Source organism: Elaeis guineensis, chromosome 1 (assembly GCF_000442705.2).
Source record: "Elaeis guineensis isolate ETL-2024a chromosome 1, EG11, whole genome shotgun sequence".
Lineage (NCBI taxonomy): Eukaryota > Viridiplantae > Streptophyta > Magnoliopsida > Arecales > Arecaceae > Elaeis > Elaeis guineensis.
Genome location: NC_025993.2, coordinates 180,045,099 through 180,062,590, shown reverse-complemented (window position 1 = coordinate 180,062,590; position 17,492 = coordinate 180,045,099). Strand labels below are relative to the sequence as shown.

The 17,492-nt window shown below is 39.0% G+C and overlaps 2 protein-coding genes across 3 annotated transcripts; both read right to left on the bottom strand.

Moving 5' to 3' along the window:
- Window positions 1-2,098: 2,098 nt before the first annotated feature.
- On the bottom strand, window positions 2,099-5,047 carry LOC105039906 (prefoldin subunit 2). 2 transcript variants are annotated; one of them, XM_073250574.1, is made up of 3 exons: window positions 4,897-5,047; window positions 4,765-4,827; window positions 2,099-2,757 (listed from the first exon to the last, which is right to left on the bottom strand). In XM_073250574.1, exon 3 carries the CDS (start codon window positions 2,750-2,752, stop codon window positions 2,312-2,314), a length of 441 nt encoding a protein of 146 aa, XP_073106675.1. In that variant the 5' UTR covers window positions 2,753-2,757; window positions 4,765-4,827; window positions 4,897-5,047; the 3' UTR covers window positions 2,099-2,311. The 2 variants fall into 2 exon arrangements, with proteins under 2 accessions (XP_073106675.1, XP_073106676.1); XM_073250575.1 differs by lacking the exon at window positions 4,765-4,827 and having other exon boundaries at window positions 4,897-5,038.
- Window positions 5,048-12,688: 7,641 nt separating this feature from the next.
- Window positions 12,689-13,918, bottom strand: LOC140854664 (uncharacterized). The gene has a single exon (XM_073250573.1). The coding sequence runs from the start codon at window positions 13,293-13,295 to the stop codon at window positions 12,975-12,977; it is 321 nt and encodes a 106-aa protein (XP_073106674.1). The 5' UTR covers window positions 13,296-13,918; the 3' UTR covers window positions 12,689-12,974.
- Between the last annotated feature and the right edge of the window lie 3,574 nt (window positions 13,919-17,492).

The following is a 17,492-nucleotide window of genomic DNA, read 5'->3' as shown; positions in this document are numbered from 1 at the left end:
GGTATTCCCTCAACCTACAACTGATATTAGACCTGCCATTATTAATCCTAATCAAATGATTTGAATTAGGACACACAAATAGCCCAAAATGTCCCTCAAAGACCATGTTATTGTTCACTACTGGCCCTTTTCTAACCAACCAATATTGACCTTTATAGAGATCATACAAAATGGCCCGACCAAGCACCTGAAGGGCTCCTTTGTTGACCCAAACACCTGACTAGAACACTCCTCAAAATGGAATAATATGCATAAAGGACTCCACGTTCTGAATAAGACATTGCAGTTTTATAAGAACGTGGTTTTTATAAAACTTTCCCCTCCTTTGCATACTTTCTGGTGATCCCATTACATCCAAACCATAAAAAACAAATTAACATAACAAAAAGTAGGTCAAAATCGAGAATAGCATAGGAGTTGACATAAACGCCACAATTTTACACCTTTGATGCATGTCAATTGAGAATACTAACCACACCAAAATAAGAGGGGAAAAAAAAAAAACGCTGGCAGTTTAATCCAGCATCTCATAGCCTCATGGTCATAAGACAAGTAGCAATATTCAGATAAATTCCAAATTTTCAAGAGGACTTTGTTAGAGGATAGCCTTTATAATATCCCAATAACTTTATCATTGCCTTTGTCATTTTAACATCTAAAACATTAATCACAATCTCAGGATCCCAAGAAACCACAACAAAAAAAAAGTTCTAACAAATTTTCACCCATAATCCCATTTTGTACCAAAGTAACCTAATTTCCCAAACATCAAAAGCAAAAGGATGCAATTTAGAAGCACAAAGCAATTGAGTACATCTTTCTTGATTCCGCGGTTTTTGGGCACTTAATCTTTTCAATAAGAAATGCGATTTAAAGAGAATGAAAAGATTGTAGGAGGCCACGAGTAATCAAGCCCTAAAAGTCGAAGTCGAAGCTTTTTTGGGTACGGGAGAATAAAGCAAGTGGAAAGAAGCAGGGTAAACATTAGGGTTTCGATCCCAGCTATACCGTAGAGATCAACAAGCCGATCCAAGCACTTCTTTGCGACCTCCTCGTCGAATCCAAAATCCAATGCCAAGCTTAGAAGCCGTGCTCTCTCCACCTCCATTTCTCTCTCGCTCGCTGCTCTCTCTTCGCTCGTATTGCGTTATAAAGCGGCGCGCCGTGCGCGGGAAAGCGGAAAAACAAACCCGGTCCGGTCCAGATTCAAAGCTTGGACCGACCGAGTCGGGTTAAATATGAACCACGCCACGTCTTTTGCTCCCAGTCGTATGCCAGGAGTGCAATAAAGCACAGAGTCTTCCACGAATCAAATGAATCAGCGAAAATATTCGTTGGATACCAAAAATTTGAATAGAGGTGTAACATGTTCTACAATTTCTTGTGGTGGAATTTTAGTCGTGTTAACATGTTTTGTCGTTCCCTGGGGTGGTCATTTTTCTAGTTAATGTAATGATAGGATATTGTTTTATTTATATTCTTGATAAAATATGTGAACTGACTTATGAGGAGTTTCTGGCAGGTTACAGGTCATATAGGCTTTGCTCAACTAAGGATCTAAGATCACCTATTCTTGATATGATACCAAGTATGAACCATGTCACGTCTTTTTCTCCCAGTCGTATGCTAGAAGTGCAGTCAAGCACAAGTCTTTTATAAAATCATCCCAAGATGAATCAGTTAAAATACATGTTGGAGACCGAAAAATATGCGTATATACACAACATGTCCTATAATTTCTTGCGGTGGAATTTACGTCTTTTTGCCATTTCTTTGGTGGTCATTTATCTCATGTTTTAGAACAGGGACCCACATAGATTAGAACTCTTTTCAACATTCAGCCATTCACCTAATTTTCCATTTGACCATTCAGACTTTGGATTCCAACAGTTGTACAAATGATACACTTCAACAGATAGTGGGGAGAACCCTGTCAAATTGCCCGAGACCACCAAAATGAGCAAGCCTTATCATCAATCACCATACATGGAATCGATTGGTGGTCGCCGAAACCAATCCTGTAATACACTGGTGTATTCCTGCTGCAATGGGCTTTCAAACATAAAGAGAAGAAAGGCCAACTAAAACTCCTAACACAGAAGCAAAAGGTTTGTGTTGGAAGAAGCATTCCCACCATTTATCTAATCAAGCCGGTCAATTTCTGAGGCAGTCCAAATCCTCGCACAAATATGTTTCCTTTCACGAAAAAATATAACCATATCTGTGCACAAAATTTAGTTCTTATGATGAACCTAACCACATTTTCATCTAAATGTTTGACTGTTCTTAACTTGATGTAGCATTCCTCGCCCTACTCCTTTGCTGGACCTACAAGAACTCCCTGGGCAGAACCTTCTCTACGATTACTGTCGTCCATAGCATCACTGTCTGCTCTTCTGATCTTGATCTTATGCTTCAACTCAAAGTCTGCAATCTCCTTTTTCTTCTTCTCCAAAGCCTCATTAAGGCGAGCAATGACCTCTTCAAGACCCTCCTTGTTGCGCTGCACTGCAGGCAGGACCTCCCTGATTGTCCTCTCAACCAGCACACCACCAATCATCCGGTAGCAGCGCCTGGAGGGATCGAGCGGTTGTATTGCACCAATTACAAGGGAATGCTCACTTACTTCCATCTCCAACTCTGTGATCTTTGAGTAGAGCTGGTTGATCTCAGAGCGCATGGCTGCATACGTATTTGCAATTGCTTGCTCATTCACTGGTTCCCTACTGTCACCACCAGCTCTGCTCGCCATGGTCTCTGAAAATATATAGAACTCAATAACATATACACAAATATAAAGCAAGAAATATATGTCAAAATCACATCAATATTTTGTTGTTTTGTCTGCCATCAAGCATTCGCAAGGTTTCCATTTATAGCAAATAATGTATGATCTGACTTGATCTGCACTTCTAGTGCCGTTGCAGTTCAACATGGACTTGCATCAATGGAAACTTTTTTCCATTACATATTGTGATCCAAGAACTGCCCAGCGATCCACCATCTATTCTATGATATGCCGCAAATGTGGACTAATGAAACTGCATAGAAGCCCCAAGAAAATGTTGAAGTTACCAGGTATTACCAGTCCATACTAGGCATATTGTATCATATCAATGAGAAATCGGTATTCAGTGGGCCCCTCAGTATTGTACTGTAGATAGCCAATATCACCTTTGCCATGCCGGAACTAAATGCTAAACCATATGTTGGTATAGTACAATATGTAAAAGGCACCACACCATACTTCAACCCTTCTCCTAGTCAAACTTCATATTCTCAAGAACGAATTTGACAAAACACAGGATAAGCCCAAGATAGCAGGCCAACTAGTAAGACAATCAATGTTTTGATTGGATGTCATTGGTATTGACCCGAGAACCATGTAATGATCACATATTCAAGCTTTGAGTACATCAAAAGGAAAGGGTAAGATCTGAAACAGGTGCATCGGTCATGCATTAAACTCTATGTAAGTTTCATTCTGACTCACTCCCCTTTTTTCTTTTAGGGTATTGTTTTGCACCAAACTAGATCTTCCTAATGCAAGGCAGAGTGCATTGGCTGTTGGCTCATTTTGATATATATTATTGCTTATCGCTGCCATGCTTTGATACAGAACCAACCTATTTATACTACTGATACTTGTTAGAACCCAAACATTTTGACAACATATTATCTAAAAGATTAGCCTCCTTTCGTAATTACATTTCCCAATAGAGTTAATTGTTTTGGGTAACATGGTGTAGTCTGCGTCTCTTGCATTATGTTTTATTAAACTTATCCATGCATCTTCTAAAAGATCCATAGTGCATGATGCTTACAAAAATTGGACCTCTTTGCATGTATCATGCATGATTTGGACCCACAATGGCATAATGTGAGGCAATTAAGACTGAGATAACATTTCAACCAATTTGCTTTGGTATTCATGACCATCCAAATCATGAATATCGATCAAAGATCTATCAGATTTAGCTCCCATCCTCAATATGATGCCTCATACAAGGATATTATTCATTAGAAGTATTTTCAAATTTGAACAATCATAAAAATTGAAGAGAACCGGGAAACATTGGGTTTTCAAAAACCAAAAGATAAACATCAAGATCACGAGCAAACATTACACCTCAAGACTTCAATACAAAAGATCATTTACCATTCAAGCTGACTAAAGTTTCCTCAGTGAAAGTTGATCGATCAAGACATGTAGTAGGTGGTTGGAAATTTGATTGAATCATCAATCATGTTTTAGAAAGAGCTGATACTTCTTAAGTGAAAGTTAAGTATGATTACATTGTAACAAAAATAGGAGATTCCTTGTCGACTCCAACCGTGTACCACAGCTACTTTCCCCAAATACATATCAAGAGCACCCAAACAATAGCAGCAAAAGGAAAATAAATAAATAAATCTAATGGGAAGACAAGAAAAGGGTAATGATCCCAACATTCGCTTTAAATCACACCCTATCCTAACGTTGTTATTCCTTTCAGCGGCAAGTTCCATATTACAGGACAAAAAATGAAGCACAAGAATCTAACCTAGCTTCCAGTACACATCGATGAATCAAACCCTCGTTTCTATAATTGCTTCGCAGCATATACATGGAAAGTTCCAATTTTGAATTAAAATGACCAAGAAATCAGAACCTAATCCAATAAAAACAATAATATTCTCCAAACCATCGAGAATTTGTAGGAACGAAATAACTCTTCTTTAAAAACCTAAAACGAACCAAGTTGGGTACAAGTCGAAACCGACCTGGAATCCGAGGCAAAACCGCAGCTTTTGGATGCTGGAGAAACCTCAGAATACAGTTCGGATCTGAGAAAGAAGTGGGGATGAGAAGCTCATTTGAAGTGCTCAAAGAAAAAGATGAGAGAAAGGTCCAACCTTGAATCAGGGAAGAGACGGTGACTGATGTCCGGGCGGCGAGGTCGGACGTCGGAACGTTTCGGCGGTGATGGACGGGCGCCAACAGAGGAGGAGTAGAAACTTGGCAGCAGAGTCACAACCGCTTGATAGCTTTTTTTCGGACGGGAACAGGAGAAAAAAGGGTCGGGTCGGGTTTGGGTTCGATTTCGGGTTTGGGACTTCGCTTCTTAAGCTAGAGTACGGGAGGGCAATAAAGTTACGCTTTTTATTTTAAGCTATCTGCCCACTAGAGCAGCTGTACGGTTAAATCGTCACCGCAATAGGTTATAGATATTAAATTATCAATTAATCGAAGACCCACATATTGTGTAGGTACGGATGTATGAAAAAAAAAATTCAGATTTATTGTTCACAGAATTATAATACGTAATATTTGATAGTTAAAAATATTGATATATTTATACTGATGAAAAAATAATATGAAATAATTAATTAATATAAAATTAAAAAATATAAATTTTTGTAACAATAAAAAAAAAGCAACAGTGAATAAGAAAAAATAATTTTACATCTTATATATAAGGAGAAAACGTCATACATCTATTAAATAAAATTAATATGTATTTTTAATGGACTACAAATGTTAATAAATAAATAACCCTTGAGTTTCCAACGCACGAAACATGCAACATTGAAGAAGTACTCTTTTCAGATAGCACAACAAAACTCATTTGAGAAGCTGAGTTGGCAACATTCTAATACTCCTTAACAAAATATTATTATATATATATATGATATATATGATCTGTAGTCAGAGCAACATCAGATAATTTTTTTTTTTTTCCATCAGTATCATGTAGTTTTTAGCATCATATGAGAAATCTAATTCGATTTTTCGGAAGATTGCTGTTTTAGTAACGACAGCCTTCCGCTTCTTGTTTTATAATATCATTTGGGGGGAGGATCGGTCAGAGGGTTCAGACACAGTTGCTAGCATGGTGCAATACCCCTAGCCCCAACGAACCCGAGCCCCACTGTCATCCCCTCCCCTCTCCCGGCTCCAATGCCACTAACCCCCCTCAGGAGGCACCCGGGAATAGAGGGGAGGGGGGTTGGGGAGCACAGCAATAGTAGAGACCCACAGAAAGGGGGAAAAAGGCCTTCGAGAAGCTTCAGAGAATGTCCACAACGTGCTGAGCAAAAAAAAAAGAAGTATGTAGCTATGTATGTGCACAATCAGCTCCGACGTGTCACATACCACGTAGTGCACAGGAAATAGGTGGCACAACAAAACTCATTTGAGAAGTTAAGTTGACAACACCATAATGTTTGGAGAAGCTGAGTTGTCAACACCATAATACTCCTCCACAGAGTACTGCTTTATATATATATATATATATATATATATATATATATATATATATATATATATATATATATGATATGAAATGATCTATACCCAGAGCAGGATCAGGTAATTTTTTTTGATTCCCCATCAGTATTATATAGTTTTTAGCATCATATGAGAAACCTAATTCGATTTCTCATCAAATAATAAAAATAATCAAATATAATAATATTAAGAAAATAATATTTTTTTGAAACATATAATTTATTTTTAAAAAATTATTTTGATTTTATTTTTACTTTTTAAAAATACACAATCATTCAATACAAAATAGTTAGTACCTAACAGTGGCACAATACACAGCTACATACAACATGTTATAAGACATTAAGTATCATTTTTATGTAGAACTTCATCTTTGATTTTAAAATTCTACTTTAAATTAGCATCAAGATAATAATAAATTTTTTAAACTACCAAATAATAATAAAAAATAATCTATAAAAATAATATATTATAATAAATTTCATTAAGAGGAAGAAAGAGAGAGTTACCTCGACAGCTTATCTACTAAGTGTAGTTGATAACTTCGTTATGTTCTATCGAACTTCAAGTTCGTATATTAAACCTCAACTTCATTATGCTGTATTGAACTCCCCTCCTAGAATCTAGAAGCTGTCGGATTCACATCGATTTCATTTTATTAAGTTAATGAGAGAATATAAAGCATAATGAATGATCAAACAAACTAACAAAAAAGAACAAGATATGCAACTCACCTTTCATAGCTCAATTCTCTGAGTTTCTTCTCGAGCAAACTGATGAAACAATAAAAAAATAATAATTAAAAAATAATTAATAAGAAATAATATCGCTAACCATATCTTGCTTTGAACGAGAGATCTATAGCCAAAACAGGATCAAGTAATTTTTTTATTTTCCATCAGTATCATGTAGTTTTTAGCATCATATGAGAAACTTAATTTGATTTCTCATCAACTATATAGGAGGACTGTTGTTTTAGTAACAACAACCTTTCGTTCCTTATTTTACAACATCATTTGGAGAGAGGGTCGATCAAAGGATCTCGACACAATTGCTAGCGCAATGTAGTAGTCTTACTATCCCGAAAAGAAATTTTAAAGCACGGTTGCTGCTGTGGTGTAGCAGCCCTCCAGTGCTCATGAATTTGGACAGAGATTGCTGCTAAAATTTAGGGTCATCCATCATATCCACAAAAAAAAAATTTCAAACAAAAATTAATACTAATATTATTTTTATCAGTCTCCGCATGCCACATGGCATGTGGCTGAGGGGTGCAGTTGGTACTGATGTGCATGCTGCTCCACTTCTTCCGATGTACTGCGTGGCGTCTTCACTGACATGTGCAATTGGTTCCCTATGTAGGTAGTCGGTGTGCATTCTCCTGCTTCGACCCACTGCTATCCGCACCGCACCTGCCGTCCGTGCTGCATCCGATTCCGCGCGACCACCAAACCCCTCCCTCCCTTGACCATCTTCTTTTTTTTTTTGTTTACTGCCTCTCCCAACCCTTCATCGATCGTGGTGCCTGCCTCGCCGACTCCCCCCTCCGCTGTGCCCCCCTCTCCCCTTCACTGCGCCCCCTTCCTCCTCCTCCAAGACAAAAAAACAATCTTTCTAATATTTTCAAAGTAAGAAAAAAGAAGGAAGCTTATATTAAGCTTCTTTGGAGGGATCTGGGCCGCTACTTGGGGGGGGGGGGGGGGCTTGGCGCCATCATGGTGATAAAATCATCCATCATCTCCTCTTCTTTCGATAGCGAGAGGCTGAACTCCACCACCTCACCTTCTTCGCTATCTTTTCATTGTCTTTAGCACCTGCTATGGATATCAAAGATCTTGTCACGATCAGAATCAGCCTCCCAATCTCCACTGCAGTCAGGCTGCTACCCGGCATCATCGCTTCCCAGCAACGATCTCGCCGCTCCTACTGGCTATTGTTCGTGGCTCCGCCTCGTCGACTCCCCCCTCTGTCGTGCCCCCCTCCTCTCCCACCTCCACGGCATCATTGCAATCGGCTACTAATTGAGAGAAAATCAAATGAAAATTGGAGGATGGAGGAGAAGGCCAAGGCAGAAAGGAAATGAAGGAGGAAATGGCCGGCGGTGGCGCCGGAGGAGGAAGGGGAGAGGAAAGGTAGAGGAAGGGGAGGGAGAGGAGGAAGAGAAGGCGAAGGCAGAGGTAGAAGCGGCAGAGAGAGAGGTGGCAAGAAGAAAAGATTTGGAAGGATTTCAAGCTAAAAAAAAGGTATGAAGCGAAAAGGAAAAATGACTCGGATTTGACAACTCCATTGTTCATCTCCAACTCTCTCTCTCCTAATAAATAGATATGGCAACAATCTTGCTCTCAATATTTCTTCTATCCTATTTTCTTTCTAGAGGTAAGGCACCTTCTCCACATGCTCTTTCCTCTCCTCTCTTCTCTTCCCATCCACAGACCCGATGCTCATCCAACATCACGACAAGAGATGCTGAGATGGCAACATTGAAGATGCTGAGGTAGCAATCTGAGTTGGCAACATCACAATGCTTGGAAGCACTGGCAACACCCCTAGGTTTTTCCGTTAAGTATCATTTTATATATATATATATATATATATTATATATATATTATATATATATATATATATATATATATATATATTGGTTCGGGGGGGGTGGGTTGGGGAGACTATAAACCAAGGTTATGAAGATGAACCAGGTTTCTTTTCAATCACCCTTGTAGAGAAACATGATAGCATGCTTCAAGATGGTTATATATATATATATATATATATATATATATATATATATATGATTTGGGTTCTCGGAGGGAGGGATGGGTTGGGGGAGACCGCACGTGATAAACATCTGTATCTCGTAATCAAAATGTCTGGATGGAGAGGTTTATGAAGATGAACCAAGGTTTTCTTTTCATTCACCCTTGTGAGAGAAAGCATGGTCTCAAGATGGTTATAATATTTTTTAATTTATGTAACATTAGTTTCTTTACCATAAAAAAGATTTTCAGTTTTTATTATTTTGTGGGTTGTTAAGAGCGGACCTCGAAGGGCATCCAAAGAGTTATATTTATATAACTTGATGATATTTTTTATTTTTTCGATCACTCTGTATTTGTTCAGAGAAATTCCTATGACAACCAATCTAACCAATCTAAACATATTAGAGATTTGGAGTATTTATTATTTTATGGATTGTTAAGAGTGGACCTTGCAGGGCTGCTGTTTGGGCTAAGAAGTTATATTGGATCATCACCCGCATTCAGTAGTACATGTATGTGCTTCCCAAGAAGTGAACAAAGAGAAGGCAAGTCTTTCTCTCTCATATCATGGCTCGATCTCCTCTTTATAACACGAGCACGGGTTATCCATTTAGTGCAAATACAACCATGAAATCAAAAACTAAAATATCAAAACGTTTATTGTAGCAATCCACAACATAGTTCCATTAATTAACCATATGTTTATTTTTTTTTTAAAGAATGGAGCAAAATAGAGTTGAAAGAAAACATATGGGACATATTTCTACATTTGCTTTTCATGTAAATATCAATGAGAATTCATGCTTGGAGTCCAACTTGATATAGCCAACTCTAAGATTATGTTTGGTGTATTACCAGATAGTGGTAATCTGGATTATTTACAATCCGGATAGATTGTCAGTAATGTTGATTATTATGTTTGATACACGCAGGTAATGTTGCAGTAAAATTACTGAGAATTTTGATTGACATGTTTAGTATGACAATCAGATTACTGGTAATGTAACATCAAATTTTCAAAATATTCTTAAATCAAATTATTAGTTTAGCATTTTAAACTGTTTATTTAATTTTTTAATGATAAAAATTATTATATGAAAAAAATTATTATTTTTTAATACTTATTATTATTATTATTTTATTTATTTTTTCATTCCTTCTCCTTTCCCCGCACACCACACCTCAACCCCCCTCTCCCCCCATCCTGCACGCCACCGGCACCGACCCCGGCCGTTACACCTCCGGCACCACCCACCAACTGTTGCACCTCTGCCGCCGCCTCGCTCCGCCTCCTCCCGACGCCTTTCCTCACCACCACCATCCCTCTCGACACCGCCCCCTGGTCTCACCAGCCTTGTCCCTGCTGCCACCTCGCTCCACCTCCTTTCGATGCCCTTTCTCACCACCACCATCTCCCTCGCCTCACCAGCCTTGTCCCCACCGCCATCGCCGCTGCCCCGCTCCGCCTCCTCCTGACGCCCTTCCTCACCACCACCATCTCCCTCGGCTCCGCCCTCAGCACCTTCGCCGCATCTCTCGACCGTTGCCAAGGGGGGAGGGGCTTGAGAAGATAGTGGCGCAGAGGAGGGGGGCTGAGAGGATGATGGTGGGATCGGGAGGAGGAGGTGCAGAAGGGACGGTGGCAGAGGAGAGGGGCGGCTCACCGACGACGTGAGAGGAAGGTAAGCACTGCGAGAGGAGAAGAGAAGCAGCAGTGCACGAAGAAAAGGGCAAGGGCAATTTTGTCCAAAATATTTATTATCAGATTATCATATCTCCAGTAATCTGGATAGCCGTCCATTGCTCAGGCAATCTTAATTGCCTCATGAGAAGTAATCTAGATTACCAATACAATATAGATTGCCATTAAAATAAATACCAAACATAGTTATCCGATGGATCTAGTTTAAATTGCTGGTAATCTGGATAGATTGCCTACTACCAACTGTAACCTAAGAGTATTGATTATGTATGGAATTACATCATGTATGTATTGCACGCTAACCCACTTAAAAGAACCATCTAGTGAATGATTAGCATTTGTATATGCATAGATGTGCATATCTATACATACATACATATATGGGTTCATTATTAATTTCTTGATTCACATGGAGCAACCAACCAGCATTAACATTGTTTTCGCTTCTGCAAAGCTGCAAACGGTTTGATCCAAGAGAGCGAAAAAGTTTTTTTTTTCTTCTCTCTCTTAAATGAATGGTTAGTGTGATCTTAGATTTGAATAACATCACTTTACAAGATGGAAGGATTACTAGATAGATAGCAATCATCCCATCAGTCCGTGAAAGGAGTAATATTTTATGTTTTGATGCTATCTTTAATTAATTAATTATTTGGCATTCATCGGATTCTGTGAGATAGACGGGGTATTTAACAAACAGCTATCATTCCATCAATCCATTAAACACAAAATTAGATTTTCTACTGATGTTATCTTTTGATAATGTTATTTGGCATTTATCATATTTAGAACAAATGACCTTGTAAAATGAGAATAGTTTAGGTAGATAGCTATTATCCCATAAATCCATGTAATACAATCAATCTAAAACCCAGAATGACAAAAAAAATGTTGTGCACATTCATTTCTACGTGCACACATAATTGGCATACTATGTGGGGCAAATATAATGTCATTGAGGTTTATGCAGATTATTCACCTCACGCTTTATGAAATGTGGTTAAGCTGGTTGGAAATTACTTAAATATCGATCAGTCCCTAAATATTATTTAAGGTAACATGGCCCATCTGCAATCTTATCATTAAAGATAATTAAAAATAATTAGTTGATAATTATGAATAATTAATTTTTTTGAGATAAAAATAAATTCAAGTCAAAATAAAAACTCTGCTGTAGTTTTATTTTTTGATGGAAGACAAAATCCTCTAGTATAGACTAGAAATGCTCTTTTAAAAAATAGAAACAAGGCAGATGATGTAAGATTCATCTTTTGATATTTTTATAATTTTTTTAATCATTGGTTGTCTCAATTTTTTTTATTATTGATTCGATTGGGCTTGAGCAATGACTGATTAAAATTTTTTTACACTACGATCTTATTGACGCATTATTGTTTAAAGATGTTGTGTGATTAGCTAGAGGGACAAAAAAAAGGATCCAAATTTGTGAAATATGGTTTACCAGAGAACGGTATGCATGGCCATAATTCTCATGCACCATGACATCCCAGGTGTGGGCATTCAGGGCATTTGCATCGTTGCGCTACCGTCGTCTCTGTCCCATTTTTTGATGAGAAATTTCTCGACGTACGACTCATCTAAGGCTTGAAATGAACATTCAACATACATTACGAATATCTACATTTAATATATAATCATATAGGTATATTATTATATATTAGATGCATATATTCATAATGTATACAAAATGATTATTTGGACCCTCAGATGTCTCCTATATTTTTAATGGCGAGAAGAACAACTAAGATAAGCCTTGATAGCATAACAATGAAACTCCTTAGCATCTTTATAAATTGTTGTGATCTTCCATCAAGAATTATTTAAACAAGATTTTTGGAACATGAATAGAGTATGTTAAGTGGGTCCCTCTCATGTTCTTTAAAAAAATGACGAATTAATCAAATAAAATACCAGATAATAATAAAATAAAAATACAAGGCCCCAACGAACTAACCATGAATTAAAATCGGCAAGCAAGTACACATTTTAAAATTTTAGCAAACAAAAAAAATAAAAGAATGCAACAATAATCGCGAAACAATCCACAACGATCCCAAAATGCCCCCCTATTACACCCGCGCCATCCGTCCGCATCCCATCCATCGCCTCCGGTGACCGGACTCCGACGCACCTAGACGTAATACACCAAAACAAGGAGGGCAGTTCGGTCACAATGGAGGCAAAAGGTCTCCGCCACGTCTCCTGCGAGATCATCGCCGCAACATCACCAGCCGCGGACGATGCCCTTGACCCACCGGAGGCCCTTGCGGATCGAGGACTTGACCTTGCTCTCCACCGTGTAGGCCTTGTATCCCGCCACCCTCCGCCGCCGCTTCGCCTCTGCGTCCGCGGCACGCGACGGCGCCGCCCCCGACGACGACGTGAGGACGCCCCCTCCCCCGACCGCCCGCGGCCGCCGCACCACAGGCGGCGAAGGAAGGCGGCAGATATTCGTCTGGCTGGCCTTCCCACTCACGACCTCCAGCCCCCGGCCATCGTCGTAGGGACGGAGCGAGGCGGGGTAGCCCCGATCGAAGTCGCGCATTGGAAAGTGGAGAAATTGGGGATTCTCGAAGGCATTCAAACTTCCAGGGCTCGGGTTAGGATTAGGATTTCCTTTTTTTTTTTTTTTTTTTTTTAATTTTTTAATTAGAGGAGAAAGAGGGAGAGGGAAGAGAGAAAGCGAGGACGAGGCGGAGCACGGGATTCGTGCTGGCGCGTGACGGATGGTGGTTTTTTGTTTAGGGAAGAACAATGGATATTTCGGGAACGGTTTTGGCCTTTCAGAAATTTGGAGCGAGTGCGTCAAACGTCGTATCTGTCTTTAAGGAAGACAGATTACGCATTGCCTAAAATAGGGAAATTGGGAGGATGCATGAGAGCATTTGGCTGGATCTATTTTTATAGTTTTTTTTCTTTTTTTGTTTTCTTGACAAATCCACAGTGTGGTCAAGGAGTGATCCTATTAACATGGTCTCACATAAAGATGAAGTCCTGAAAAACATAGTTATATGAAACCTTTTCTTTTGATTGTTTTTCATGAAATCTATTTTGAAAGTACTATCGAGTCATGAAATTTGAATTCTTTTTTTTTTTAATAAAAAAAAACAGACCCTCTGTATATTTTATGAACACTTCTTACACAAATAGTCCTTATTTATTTAGCTGAGAATGCATAAAATCAGCTTTTACTGTATTATGTTTTTATAAAGCTCATTAACAATTGAACAACTGCAAAGCGACATATATTATCTTTATGGTCTACTCCGGGGAGTTCAAGAGATTTAAGTCATATGCATTTATAAGATCATGCTTTGCATATGTGAATGATGTTATGCTTCTCTCATATTGTATTGTTTTATGTTTGTTCTTTGAGGAGGAGGTAAGCTATTTAAACAAGCATTACACCACAAAAGGATTTTGGTTTTTCCACCAAAAAAGGAATTAAAAATTGTGACTAAAGAATAAAGAAAGAGGTTATGGTCAGTTTCAAGAGTGAACGTCTTCATCTTGGCGATCCTGTTTGGCTTGAGGAGCCAACTGAATCATTTATTTTGCCGCCTCTACCTCTGGATGGAAAAATTCTTGGAAGAACCAATCATAGAGCCAAGAAGCACATATGAAAATGCTTAGAGGACTACTAATAGAGTTTATTCTGCTTCATAAAACTAACTCGCTCATCATAACTACATAACTTACATTATATCATTTTAGAAGAACATCTATCCATAGCCCACTGCTACTCTAACAAGACATCATGAACATTGGAGCTAATCTGTGGCATTATCTGGAACTGATACCTTGCTTAACCTACTTGGTACTGGCTTGGCATCTCTCCCTGCAACCTTTCTACCACCAACCCGCCGCCTGTTCGATCCATACAAAGCTCTTTGCGCCACCACTCCCGAGTAAGAATACGCCGCACTATTGCTGTTCTGCACTCCTTCAGCACCCCGCATGCCTGTTGCTGTCGGATGACTCTGGTTGGCATTCGAGGCCTCGATGGCATCGTTCATGCTTCAATGGCAAGCTTATGTGGCAGGAGAGGGAGGAACAGCTGGAGTCTCTTTAGCCTGGTGATGTGGAGCCAGCCACCGGTGCGGGATTGTTCTTATAGGCAGCTAAAAGTGGAGGAATCCGATCATTTGGGCGGCTCCGTAAGAAGACAAATGGTGATGGCCGAAAGCAGGATCCTTTTATCATTACTTCAATGGTGAAGGTTGTGGAGTATTCTTTGGATGTCTTGGAAGATAAGAAAGTGCACCGGCCAGCAGGGCTATATCTTTCTAGGGGATGAAAAAGTTGGAGGAATCTGAGAATGTTTGCCTTCCACTACCTTGCATGCTGTGACTTGGGATCATTCCTTGCCTATTAGAAGGCTCACAAAAGATTCAGTGCTTGATGTGGTGGACCCACAAGAAATGGGCGATGGAAGAAGACTTGGAGCTGAGACACTTTACTGGGGCCTTGGCTTTGATTCTTTGGACATTTGCACTTGAATTGCATCTCTCAAACCATCTCACAGGTACTGCAAGCCTGAAAAAGGAACACTTCCCTGAAAAGGATGAAGCCAGGTACCACCATTTTTATGAGCTTTTTCTGCACCTTTCTCATCTCAAGTAGGGCATCATTCTATAAACCAGCTAAACCACCAAATGAGCTTATGCCACATGGATGCCATGGATACACGCCAACCACAAGAATATAGACTGCCAAGCTTTGTAAGAATAATCATAACATAGAAACTTTCATGATATATCTCAATAACAATGAGGATAAGCCAAAATAAGAGGTGGTTAGTTCATAATACCAACACAATCGATGTTTTGGTAGATAATATGTGGGGCTCATTAGCCCGATGGATGTTATTTAAAAATGAGCTGGCGAAATATGTACATGATTTGTGTGAGCTATACTTTAATATATATGCCTTTCATGTGTGAGAAGCCAGCCCCACACCAGAGTAGAATCTCCAGTAGCACAAACGCCAATATGCCCCACCTTTTGGAATGGCATATAGTCAGAAGCAATGATTTAGTCAAACCCACCCGCAAGATATTTTTTTATTGCGGAGTCTTTGATCTGAGTTATTTTAAACATAAGAGATTCTATATCAAAGATAAACATATAGATCAGGACAAATCAAATTCAAAAGGATATCTAAATTTTCTTTGGTGAAATTTGGGGACCAAATTTATTTTCCCATATTGATAGTGATGACTAGAAGCTAACCAGCAATCATGATCTGGCCTTTCGTAAGTGTCTTTTAGGGAGATAAAGATAGACATCCCACAGATAATTCTTTAGAAAAATGAAGAGCAATCCCATGCTGTTTTCCGGTGAACGCCAATAGAAACCTTAAATAGCACACAGCTGGAAACAGCTCAGAAGAAGCCAAAACACAAAAAACTAGGGCATGAAACATGGCCTTCTGCAACAACATAAATGGCCGCCTGAATGGAATGACATCAATCCGCATGAAACATGGTTAATAGTGTTGGAAAGTAAACCCAGTTTAATGAAGTGTTCTTTTTTGGTGACTTAATAAAGTGTCTATTACAACATTAATTGCACATATGCAATTAATGCCAGAAATTGCAAAGAAGATAACAGCATACTCTCAGACAGCAGCAGAACAACCGAACAAGCAAAGACAATGCAATGGTCACATGACAGTCATTGAGAGGCATTTAGTCCAATATGTTTTCAGTTAGAAAAAATGGCAACAGAAAAAGCAAATGGAATGCAATGGTCACGCGGAAGCCTCCACCTCCCAATCTTATCTAACAAGTGTCGAAGATTTTCAGTTTATACTTCTGATTGAAAGCAGATAGTACCCAAGAGGACCATGCAAATGAGAAAAGAGGACCACTCCAAGAAAAATATAGAATATTCATTTGCAGATTCTTCTGACATCCAAACCACTCGGGAGACATCCATTCTGTATAGTTGATCATCTCGTCTGGATAAAGCCTGCCTTGAAGTAATCATTCGATCTCCTCAATCATCTTAGGCATGGTTGCAACCAAAACAGGAAGAGGTCTTCTTTTTTGAAGGGTTCCTATTAACTACAACTTGATTTCCCTACATTGAGACAGTTTAGACAAGCATCCCAGTCGACTTCTTGGGGAGAATTTACAAAGATGACAATATGATAGTCTTAGATATGAACGAAACAACCAAAAAAGAATGCAATGGTCACAAGAAGCTCATTGAGGCACATTTGGTCTAATATGTATATAATTAGAAAAACTAAAGAACCTAATTTCACTATCATGAGTGATGTCAGACGAGCATCCTAGTCAACTTCTTGTTATACAAGGCTATCGATTTTCAAGCCAAAACCAAAAGATTGCCCAATCTAACACAACATGACACTTAATTTGTTACTACCAAATTCAGAACATAGGATTATTTAGGTAATTTATCATCTAATGCCATGCAGTAATTAGATTTGTCCATTGTGACCTGGATGTCATGAGTTTGCAACATGGAAATAACATTTCTGCTCATAGAGGTAAAGCTGCCTACATCTGACCCTCCCTAGATCCAGCAATGGCGGGAACCTCTTGCACTAGGATGCCTTTTTCCTTTTTTAAATCATCTGATGCCTTGCTTTGGAGTGATGACACTCACGATGCAGTATATCAGAGTTCAGATAAAGCCAGAAACTCCTGTTGTAAGAAACATGTAGCTCAATAAGCATAATGGCTTGCTAAAAGGCATACCTCCAACTCCAAGA